General features: G+C 44.9%; 1 protein-coding gene across 1 annotated transcript in view; it reads left to right on the top strand.

Moving 5' to 3' along the window:
* The window catches only part of GALNT17 (polypeptide N-acetylgalactosaminyltransferase 17), a gene marked incomplete at both ends in the record, with an annotated part of 187,865 nt that extends 176,996 nt beyond the window's left edge, over positions 1-10,869 (top strand). The window contains 4 exons of the mRNA XM_080630235.1: positions 1,411-1,548; positions 2,852-2,947; positions 9,899-10,066; positions 10,741-10,869. Of these exons, the coding sequence (XP_080486361.1) occupies positions 1,411-1,548; positions 2,852-2,947; positions 9,899-10,066; positions 10,741-10,869 (531 nt within the window). The remainder of the gene's footprint in view (positions 1-1,410; positions 1,549-2,851; positions 2,948-9,898; positions 10,067-10,740) is intronic.
* Positions 10,870-12,252: the final 1,383 nt, after the last annotated feature.

Genomic DNA, 12,252 nt, shown 5'->3' with positions numbered 1-12,252 from the left:
TCCTTGTCTACTCTGAATCATCTTTATTTTTACCTATGAGCTACCAGTTGTGCATTAAATTGGTATCTTCTTTAAAGCAGAGTGAATAATTCATTAGAAGATCATTACAAGCATTGTAATGGAAAATTGCTTTCCCAGCTGTATTTAATGATCGTGGTAAAAGACAAGAATAGGAGCTACAATAGAGTTGGAATCCAGACACCTGTAGGAAGGAGTAAAAGGGGCTGCTGCAATGTGCCTTTGGTTTCCTTCACCTGACTGCTGCATTAGTTCCCTAGATTCTGTAATGGAATAAAAGGTTAAAAGGGGGCAGCTCCCTTCAGCCGCTGCTCCTGGCTCTGTGAGATTATTCCTCTGGGGACAGATACCATAGCTTTGTCTGCTTTTAAATCGTCTCTAGCTGTGGGGTTCCTCTGTGTCTCCAGGGAGACTATTTCACCAGGTAATTGTCCAAATTGTCAAGAGGTTTTTCTGAGGTTCAGCCTCAACTTCTCTTCCCCTGTAATTTTTGTCCTTTATTCTTAGCTATCTGCCTCTATTATACATGAATCTTACATTTTTCTCTCTTCTTTTCTCTCTACCCCTTATTTGATACCTTTTAAGGGTGTGTAAGGGGAAGGGTTTTGGTGGTCAGAGCACAGACAGGGGTTTGCATTTCCAGGATTCAGCATGGAAATCTTTTAAGTCCTCATGTACATTTACCACTGAGCTCTCCTGGGAGTCCTGTATGTCAATACCTAAACAGGAGGTGAGCTCTTTTAAAAGCACTTTGTTCTTGTGCCTGTTGGCAGATTCAGTCTTTCTCAAATGGATCCAAAGCCCAAGGGAATCCATGGCAATATTGAAGATTCACCTCTGTTATTATACTGCACTCTTCCTTCAAAACTTTTTCTCCTCTGTGTGGAAGGGCTGGAGCACCTCCTGTGTGGAGACAGGCTGAGAAAGTTGGGGCTGTTCAGCCTGGAGAAGCTGTGTGGAGATCTCAGAGCAGCTTCCAGTATCTGATGGGGGCCTACAAGGAGGCTGGGGAGGGACTCTTCATCAGGGACTGTAGCAATAGGACAAGGGGGAATGGGTTTAAACTTACACAGAGGAAGTTCAGGTTAGATATAAGGAAGAAGTTCTTTACTGTGAGGGTGCTGTGGCGCTGGCACAGGGTGCCCAGAGAAGCTGTGGCTGCCCCATCCCTGGCAGTGTTCAAGGCCAGGTTGGACACAGGGGCTTGGAGCAAGCTGCTCTAGTGGAAGGTGTCCCTGCCCGTGGCAGGGAGTTTGAAGTCGATGATCTTAAGGTCTTTTCCAACCCAAATCATTCTGTGATCCTATGATATCAAACATCAGTGAAATCCTCTCCTTTTTAGCCTTTTTTAAGACTACTCGTTCAGTGACATGATGTGTCTTTATTTTTCAGAACCCAGGTATTGACATTGGGGATGTTTCTGAGAGAAAAGCATTGAGGAAGAGCTTGAAGTGTAAAAATTTCCAGTGGTACCTGGACCATGTTTACCCAGAAATGAGAAGATACAACAACACCATCGCTTATGGCGAGGTAATTACGGCTGAGCAGTCCCTTAGAGCAGACTGATAATATTTACAGCTGGTGAGTCTCTGATGAGAAATAGCCTCAAAGGAGAGGAATGGGATTCAAAACACATGCTCTCTGTTCATAGTTATATAAATTTGTATAAGTCTTTTCACAGTTCCTTCTAAAAAGCTATTTTGGGGATTTATTTCTGAGCTTGGAAACCGTATACAGTAAAATATTTTAATACCTCATTTACTGAACTGACAGAAAATTATCTATAGTACCCATTGACTCCATGGATTAAGCAGCTGTATGTATATTTTTAATACATAGTTATCTTATAAAACCTTTTGACTTAAACTGAGCCTAATTCCTTACAAGGTCTCTGTAGGATACAGTGCATTGTCACAACAGCTTAAGGATGAGATAAAGTAAGGAGACTTAATTCAATCTCTGTTGGCTTTGAGACTGTACTGGGAATATAAACCCAGGCATTTATGGGAACTAATAGTACTCTGTTGCAGTAGGTCTCATGGAATAGTGGCAGTTTGAGAAGGCTCCTTGAAGCACAGCCCGGGCACCCCACATGGGCATTAATTTTAAGAAAGATTTATTATCAAAGTAGCTTAAATCCTGCAAGCTAAAACTTCCCCAAAAGTGCTATTTTCAGAGCACTTATTATATCATTAATCATATTATTTTCATATTTTCAGAGGCATTGCTGCAGTTTCCCTACATGGGGAGCCTGGAGAGGGGGCAGCTCTATGTTGATAGACCTGGTGGCTGGGGTTCAGTGGGCACTGAGCTTTGTAGCATGAACCCAACACTTCCATGCTCCCTCTGAAGTGTGTCCTTCAGTACTTGACAAGTGGTTTGCCATCTCTGTGTCCCCTCCTGAATCCCTGTGACGATTCAAAGGGGCTCCTTGTCCTCTCTGGACATTTTTTCCCTTGCTGCCTTTTTGAGCACTCTGAGGTTTTGATGAAATACAAGTGACTCTGCATTGATTTCAGGCTCCTGGCAACAGGCTGACAGCAGCCTGAAACTGTGTTTGTTACCACCACACATGACCAAATACAAAGAAAACTGTATTCGAGGAGGTTGGCTCCTTTGAATGGTGATTATTATATAAAAGCAGTCATCATTAGGCCTTGTATTTGAAGAAAACATATGGCACACTGAACCCTTCTCTGCCTAATTATGTCTAGTGATATAGCACAGTCTATTCTTTCTATAACCAGAGAGGCTGGAGACTTTGCTGCTCATCAGTTTATTGCGCATCTCCAAAGAGACAGGGCTGTGTAACTGCACTTTTTATTTCTTACAGCTTCGAAACAACAAGGCAAAAGACGTCTGCCTTGACCAGGGCCCCCAGGAGAACCACACAGCAATACTGTACCCATGCCACGGCTGGGGACCACAGGTGAGGATTGAATGTGCTGGGACTGTGTGTGGTCAGAGCAGAAGGTACCCTCCGGAGGCTTCATGGACAGCGTATAGATGTGCAGCTTGTCTGTTGCCTTCACTTTCTAATGTACAAGGCCAGGCTTCGTCTTAAGGATGCCTCAGATACAAAGATGCATTTTCCCAGCTACTCTTATAGAAGCTATTTTCTGGAATACTGTAATCATCCCAGAGTTGCAAGTAAAAGCATCATTTGAAAAAATCTTCCAGACCAGGGTAAATAATGCTGAAGACAAATAGCCAAAGAGCAGAGCATACACAAACAGAACATTTTAAAACTTTTCCTTTCTCTTTTCACCCAGCAGAGTAAAAACATATCAACTGGGTAAAGAAAACAAGCAGTGCTTTTTAACAGGGTGACAATTAGCCACTTCAGCTTGGCTGGGATTTACTGTAGTCTTAGTTTTCTAGCACTCCTTTTTCCTCTCCAGAAGTTTTTGATCAAACTAAAAGCTTCTTATCCTTATTTTAAGCTTATTCTAGATTAAAAATCATCATTCCAAGATTCTCTCTAAATCTCATATCTTCATAGAATCACAGACTGGTTTAGAAGGGTGGTACAGACTGGTTTAGAAGGGTTGTTAAAGCTCATCCAGTTCCAACCCCCTGCAATGGGCAGGGACACCTTCCACTAGAGCAGCTTGCTCCAAGCCCCTGTGTCCAACCTGGCCTTGAACACTGCCAGGGATGGGGCAGCCACAGCTTCTCTGGGCACCCTGTGCCAGTGCCTCAGCACCCTCACAGGGAAGAACTTGTGCCTAAGAGCTCATCTCAGTCTCCCCTCTGGCAGGTTAAAGCCATTCCCCTTGGCCTGTCCCTGCAGGCCCTTGGCAAAAGCCCCTCTCCAGCTTTCTTGCCACCCTCCTTTAGGTATTGAAAGGCCACAGTAAGATATCACCAGAGCTTTCTCTGTCTTCTTTTAGAGGATTAGTGGATGTGCCAAGTACTGAAAGTTAATGATGATGGACTAATTCAGCCTCTTCCGAAGTTTTATCTCCTACTATGTTTTAAGAAGAAAGCAGCACAGGAATGTTGCTGGATCCATCAACACAGACCTGGAAGGAACAAAATGCAGCACAAGAATTACAATGGGATCTTAAAGTTTTCTTTCATTACCAAAACCGTGCCTGACCTCTCTGAAGCCACAGAGTAGCAGCACTTGTTTTTCTGGCATTTTAGCTCTCTCCAGTGAGGCCCTGAGTATTTTAACATCAGGATTTGTTGTGTGTACCTGACTTAAATCTCCTGATTTTGCTTGCATTTCGCATGTAAATGCTCTAGCTATCTGTATGGGAAATTTAGCCAAGGCAGGGAAGTTGCAGATGATGGGTACTACTCTCGCTGTGTTTGCACGGTGTGTAGTGGCAATGGGGGGGAAACAGGATTAAACTCATTGGTCATAGGTTCATTTTCAGCCAAAACAAAAAAGCAGCATTGTTCAAGTGATGGGAATGCATAAAGAGCCTGTTCTTGCAGTATGGACACCCTGGGATTTGCAGCTCACCAGAACTAAGTAATCCCAAAGCTCATCTGAGCCTGAACTGCAAACTTCAGGAGCCAGCTGAGCCAAGGAGCCAGCTGCAGGAGTCCTTTGAGGTAGACACAAATCTCACTTGGGTTTATCGTTGCCTTTAAACAAAGATCAGTCAACTGTGGCTGATGGAGTCACTGCTAAATATAACCTGGCTGTTGCTTAAATGCACACAGTTTTTTTCTTAAATGGCACAAACTGCTCTTTGGACTTTTGGGATAGAAACTTGAACCTCTAAGTGCATTATAGCATGAGAAACTGAATTAGCCTAACATTGTCTGCTAACCCTGGGCTTTAAGATGAATGGCTAAAAGCAGATTATTTATTTTTCCCTTAGCTGTTTTTGTGATTAAACTTAACAATGTTTTCTTTTCCTACCTGATGTTCAAGTCAAACCTTGCAGTGCTGGTGGCTCCCTTCAGCTTGCCTGTTGTGCAAGCTCAGCACTGATTTTTCTTCCTGGTCTTCCACCTCCACATTGTCCCTTCCCTCTCCAGCTGAGAGCCAGTTCTTGGCAGTTCTTTTGTTTTGTGATACCTTCAATTAGTTTCACTCCTTGAAAATGCTTTTAAAAGTAGCTATCGGTAAGTGCAGAAGCTTTGAAATTAGCCTTTTGCAGAAGCACAGGCACCGCATGAAAGAAATCAGACTTTCGCCACTACTGTTTAGTTAATGGGCTGTGTGTTGTGAGTTACTGCTGGGAACATAATTAGAAGCAGTGTAAACACCTTGTTCAAATAACTCACTGTTTTATATATGTATATATATGTATATACATAGCAGCCTTCCAGTATCTGAAAGGAGCCTAAAAGGATGAGAGAGACAGACTCTTCATCAGGGATGGTAGCAGTAAGATAAGCGGAAATGGGTTCCCTTCCAGCCCGAACCAGGCTGTGATTTTATGATTCTGGGTATATAAAAAACACATAAGGAGTTGCATCTGAAAAAACATACAGTGTTGGCTGTGCTCCATGGTCATGTGTTTTCCTAAACTCTCCACTTCTTTCCATGATACTGTGGCCCATTACATATGTGTTTAAATGCATTTCACAATTAAGGAGCAAATTCCTCAGCTGCGGTGGGTGAGGTGCAGGCTCCCTGCTGCCATTTGACACAAGGACAGCAGTGTGGTAGGTCCTGTCCCCTGCCATGCCAGGCAGTGTTGGGAATTTTTGGAAGTCCTCACTCTGTAAGTCCATTCCTACGCCATGCTCCTGTATCTGTAGGTGAGCAATCCAACTCAGAGAGGGGGGAATGATCTACTCTGCAGGGAAAGATGTGTCCAGTTCAAGGGAGGGCAACTTGTGTTATATGCTGAGTTTCTGCTGATGACTGCTAATCAGCTCAAGCTGTATGTAGCATTCAGCTGGACACAGGTGCAATGAATCCCATACCGAATTCTGAATGCAGATGAGATCTCGGCCTCTGTTGTAGCATCCATCAGTGGGGGGAATTCTTGTTTTTCTCTTGTTTTCTCTGTAGCTTTTCATTTCCCTGCATTCATTCACTTCCAGGTCAAACCCGTATCAGATTTCGTGATGAAGTATCCTTTTATCCTGTAATTATATTGAGCCTGCTCATGAGTTTTTTTCCTTCCTGATGGCTTCATCCTTTAAGCAATACATCATGAAAACACCTTGCCGTAATGATCTATTACACTAATAATACAGTAATACCTCATTGGAGTGACAGAACTATGGTGATATATTAAGGTGATAGAAAGCACTATAATACTATAAAACTTAAGATAATGTTCACCCAGCAGAGCATTTCATTTAATTATAGGATGAAATATGTTTTGCCTATTTAAGCATCAGAACTTGAGGACAAAACCATCAATATTGAGATCATCGGGGACACGGCAATATCAAGGGTGACAAAATAGCACATGGGATTAAATTGTGTTAAAAACTATTGGCTTTACTTATGGTTGCTAATTGATGATCTGCTCAGTGCAAAAAGGAAGCTAAACAACCCTAAAGTATTTTCCGATAGAGTCAATGAAGGTCATCAAGGCTTTTATTTCCCAGGTGCTAAGACATCTAATTAACTTCCTCTCATCCCTGAGATGCTGCCAGCCAGAAATAATAATTAAAGAAGATGTATTGGTGGTGGAAGTTTGACGGTGGGAGATTCACTGGGAACATGTGGGGCTGTGCACCCGCTGCTCTGACAGCATCAGCAGGGGCTGTGAGTCCCCTCAAGGCCAAGTAGCTCCCCAAAGTGGTACCTGAAGCTTTGCAAGATGCAGTTTTATCTGTTCATAAGAGGCTGTGGGTATGGATCAGTGTTTCTGACTGGGGATGTGGGTTTGGGCTACTGTTGATAAAGAGGTTTAAGACCTCATCAATATAAATAATTTTTAAATGGTTATATGTTAATATATATATAAATGTTAATACTTTTAAACTGGTTTTCTCTGGTCCTTTCTCTTGGTCTTTCCCTTTCCTGTGCCAGGCTGGTAACACCTTCAGGCGTTTCCTCAGGCTGGTACCTCCATGTTTGTCTTTTTCTGGCTGGACTGGCTGTATCCTTCACTGTTCAGGTCGTGCCTGGCTTGGTCTGCTTTTTGGAGCTGGCAAACCTGCTTAGCAGGCAGTGGGATGTAGGACAGATCACTTTAAAGGACGGATATATTGGGGGAGGGCAACCTGGTCTAGTGGAAGGTGTCCCTGCCCGCGACAAGGGATTGGAACTGGATGAGCTTTAAGGACCCTTCCAACCCAAACCAATCTATGATTCTATGATCTTATTCACCAAACAGAGATCATCATCCAGGGCTGTGCTGGCTGGCTGGAAACAGGCAAGTTTGCTTGTAATGCTGAGTTGTTGAGTTGGTGAAATGTTGCAACCACTGAGAAGGTTTTAATAACAACAATATGTGTGATTTACTGATATTATAAAGCATTCATGTGGCATATCCAGTTCCTAAGGTAGGCTCAAGGCCTTGAACAGGCCCACTGCTCTTAAAGATGTTGGTCAATGCGCTACGTGGTGATGAGTTGGAGGCACTTCCCATCACTTCTCTTACTGGGCAAATCCAGGTAGAAAATGCTGCCAGGCTGAAGCTGCGCTCCCCAGGCTGCCTCTGAGGCCATCTCTAGTGTCGGGCCCAGAAAAATCCATAAATGCTTTAGGAGCACTAAGCTTGCACTGGCAAGTTAGACGGAACGTTTGGGGATTAATCACTCTCAGGTTTGATGGTTGGAAAGGCTTGAAGGCTGCAGCGGCTGTTGCTGAGCCTCTGCTGCTCTGGCATCAGCGTTGTGCTAGATCCAGACATGTGTTCAGGGCTTTATTTATCTGGCTGTTGTACATGGTAGATGACACATCTAATAGATGCACTTAATGCATTGTCCATAAGCCCTGCATTTGTTTTTCAGCTCATGTTGTCTCCCTTCAGCCCCTGCCCCGCTCCCTTCCTCAGGAAAGATCTGATTTTTGCTCTACTTATTTTTCCCACCACATTAGGCAATAACGTGTGAGAGCAGAAATCATGTTCCCTTGTGGGCGTTAGGCCAACTTTTTGGAGACAAGCTGCCAAACATCATGAGAAAAGAAGGTGTCTAGCACACTGATTACATACATGGTAGGAAACATTTCAGGAGCACGAGGAGAATCACTTGCAGTGCCCATTTGGGACCTCTGCGTGATTTCTTCTTCTGCCATGGGGATTTTTGTCTTATATTTATATACCTCTGACTTTGTGCAAGACAAGTGGCCTCATCCTCTGTGTTGGTGCTCGATACGAATTCACATGAGTTGCATCTGAATGTCCAGGGGTCATTCCCAGGTTGCTGCAGCCTCATGCCCTTGCTGGGAGCCTGGCCCAGCATGAGCTTGGAAGTGGATGGGATCCTTGACCTGCAGTCAGGTATCCCATGCCTGGAAGAGACAGTGAATCAGTAAGAGGAGGAGTCGGTGATGGATATGACTTTAAGCTCTGCAGGCTGCGCTCCTTTCCACCCCTGCACAGCAATTTGGAGGAGAAATTACTGTAAAGCTAAAGAGACCTCTGTCAGGTTAAAGCAATTCCCCCTTGTCTTTGTCAAAAGCCCCTCTCCAGATTTCTCGTAGGCCCCCTTTAGGTATTGAAAGACTGTTACAACATCTCTCCTGAGCCTTCTCTTCTCCAGGCTAAATACCTTTGGCAAGTGAACCTCTGTGAGATTTAAAGAAGCAGAGCTCTTGCTTCCGTAGACAGCACATTGAATACAAGTGTAGCTCCACCAGCAGTTTCCTCGTGGAAGATGGGCAGAAGAACAGGGCCTAAACAGAGGATTCAGCACACCTAAACCTACAGCCAGCAGCAGGGGAGGCAAAATCAACTCCAAGCACCATAACTGTGTCTGTGATTACTAGCCAGAGTCAGACCCTGTTTCGTTGTTTTAACTTCATTTTCAGTGTTTAATTACTCTAACTGAGATAACGCAAACTCCCAGTGTGATTTACTGTCTCTTTTTAAGCATCTGGGTCATAGATATGCCCAGTTAATTAATGTGCTGAATACTCCCTATTTGTCTGCTAGATAATGGATTGATTCATAGTTTAAATAAGCAGCTGTGTATATCTCTTCTGAACTAGAAAAGGCAGGGCGCTGTCATCCATCTCTTTCACTCCTGAATTTAAGCATATTTAGGGAAATATTTTTGTGGGATTCCTCAGACCCCGGGAATGGAGGAGCCCTTCATGGGCTTCCTGTCTCAGTGCCACTGTCCAGCGTCTCTGAGAGCCCTCAGCTCTGCCCAATGCTCCCAGCCTGCGTCTCCTTGGCAGCTGAGCCAGGTCCCGGGGAGCACAGGGCAGTGGGATGCAGGGAAAACTGCAGGGGATAGCTGTGATCCTGAGCCTTTGCTTCAGAGCTAAAGCATGGGGAGATTTGGGCTCACATCCTTGGGGAATGGGGCCAATTATGTATTGCCCCTCTCTGACTGGTGTTGCTGCTGTTGGAGTAGCTGTGCCAATCACACCAGCAGCTTCATTCACAGGCCAAATCAAGCTGGCTCACCAGGCATGCCAGAAGCCACATCATTCACAGGCCAAGCAAGCTGGCTCCCTGAAAACCAGGGGAAATCATCCATTGCCCCAACACGCAGAGTGTTCAGGCCCAAAGGAGGAGCCTGCCCTGTGATGGGTTTAAGGCTCAGAGTCATTCTTACCCATTCGCTGTATCCCAGCTCCTCACTTGCATGTGCAAAGCAAATTCCCAAAACAACAAAAAAAAAGGTGGAGAAAGTTGATTTTTCTCCTCTTGTCAGTTCTGCACCATCCTCACAGCTCTTTTCCTGGGGCTGTGCAAGCTTGTCCTTTCCTTTATCACTTTTTAATGATGTTCCAAAGAGACTAATGGTTGTCTTCCTCTCCTTCTGTGTCCCTCAGCTTGCACGCTACACCAAGGAGGGATTCCTGCATCTTGGCGCCCTCGGAACCACGACTCTCCTACCCGATACCCGCTGCCTGGTGGATAACGTGAAAAGCCGCTTCCCTCAGCTCCTCGACTGCGAGAAGGTCAAGAGCAGCCTCCATAAGCGCTGGAATTTCATACAGGTTTGTTACGGGTCTGCCATCGATGCTGCTCCTCTGCTTCCCAGACTATGGGCTGTGGGAGTTTGGCATGTGGCAGTGTGGGACAAAGCTGAAATTGTCCCATGCCGCGGAGGGTGCCAGGTCCTAGTGCAGAAGGAAAAGGTTAAAAGGGATCAGGGGCAGGGACAGCATTTTAGGACAATTTCAGTAGGAGTTTCCCTTTCTGGTAGCCTCAGGTGTATGTAACCTGCCCTGCCAGTGACTTTCAGATTTCTGTTTCTTGCAGATAATCTGTGGTGAAATTGGTGTTCAGTTCTGGGTCCCTCACTGGAAGAGAGATATCAGTATCTTTGTCCCAAAGCGAAGTGCGAATAATACGCATTCTACAGACGTGTCACACCTTCCTAAGGCAGAGTGCAGCCATGCTGTTTAAACATTACAAATGTCCTTTAGTTGCTGACGTGTTAGGGGTCCGTGTTGTCAGTGGTAATGGTTGCTCATTCAATTCACATTGATTGTTTCAGGAATGATTTTATTGTTGGAATGGCATTACCAGCCAGTTAAGTGCTGTGAGCTTTCCAGCAATACACAAGGACACAGCTGCACTCCTGGACACCACACAGGCCTGGCTTGCTTCACAGGCGACCCCATGTCTCTCATTTTCTTCATATTTTGCCTATATCCTTTAATTGTAGAATGGTGCCATCCTGAACAAGGGAACGGGACGATGCTTGGAAGTGGAGAACAGGGGAATGGCTGGCATTGATCTGATTCTTCGCAGCTGCACAGGACAAAGGTGGATGATTAAAAATTTCATCAAGTAAAGATTGGAGGAGTCAGAGGAGTCTGACTCGAAACACAGATGACTTGGACTGATCTGACTGGACTCCTTTGGAAAGGATGAAATATCAAAACAGAGCTTTATTCATGTTATTAGGAGAGGACATGGGGGAAATGGGCATTTGTCTTTTTATTTTTACTGTATATTAGTCTCCCACAGCTGATTCCAACTGTGTGAAATTGGGTCAGAACTGCTATTTTCTTCTGGCAAGCACTCTAAAAGATACCACTTATTTCTGCTGGAATGACTGTAATAAGCTCATGCAGTCTTGTATGCATTTTACTGACAGCAAATTGTTGCTTTACCAGACAACTCCAAGCTTTCCAAAAGGGCCAGGTAGGTTTGCACCAGGATGGGAGTTGAAAGACCCTGGATTTACCTGCCCGGCAAGCATGAAAACTTAGGTGCTTGTGACAGGGAAAGTTTGCCAAGTCCCAGATGAGCCAAGTTAGAAAGATGTGGTGCTTTGCAAAGTCCTCTCTCCTTTTTCCCTTTGTTGCCCCTGCATCCAGCAGCCACTTTTTTGAGTCTGGGAGAGGCAAAGTGCACCCCAGTAGCTCACATAGATCTTTCCAACCCTTAGTCACAGATGTCATCAAACAAAGTCCTATTTAATAGAATCATTGGTCTCCACTTGTCTCCTCTTCTCATGCTGCTGTTGGCCAGGCTACCCCATGCAGCACCACTCCCTTCTATGGAGACTCCAGATGGGTTTCTCTTGGAAAAGACCTTGGATGTCTTCCTGCCTGCCTGGGCAGTTACCTGCCCTTTTGGGTGTCAGTTGGATTTGTGCACGGTGAGTAAGGCTTGTGGGATGCTTGCTGCTCCATGGAAGTCTGAGGAGCTTCAGTGCCACCTTTCCCACCTTGCAGGGCCATTGGCCTGGCACTGTGTCCCTGGAGACTCATCTTTACCCTTTTTTTTCCTCTTTTTTTGTAGAAATAAGGATGGATGTGCTGATATGTGCCAACAGACTGAGAGCAGGTAATGCAAGAGAAAGTCCTGCTCAGGCGTCCCTCCTACGGAGAACATAGAGTTGGTTTTTAAAGCATCAGGTAAAGCCAGAGAAAGTCCTGCTCGGGCTTCACTCCTATGGAGACCATAGGGTTTGTTTTTAAGGCATCCTTGCTCTGAACAAAGATACCAGTAATAGCAGTCTCCATAACTTTGTAGTGGTGTTCTCTTTCTGAGGCTTGAGCACGCCTATTGTGCCTGGTCAGTGTGAAGGTGTCAATGTCCACCCCAAACAGTGCATGTTGCTGCAAACCTTCATGAGCTGTGGTGGAGTAAGGAAGGGAGAGGGAGAGCAAGAGGTCAATAAATGGCACTTTGGCTGAAATTCTTGACCTTGAAGTCATTTGAGGCT

The sequence above is a fragment of the Psittacula echo genome (assembly GCF_963264785.1).
Source record: "Psittacula echo genome assembly, chromosome: 15".
Taxonomy (NCBI): Eukaryota; Metazoa; Chordata; class Aves; order Psittaciformes; family Psittacidae; genus Psittacula; species Psittacula echo.
Note: the sequence above shows the minus strand (reverse complement) of the source record. Positions and strands in the feature narration are given on the sequence as shown.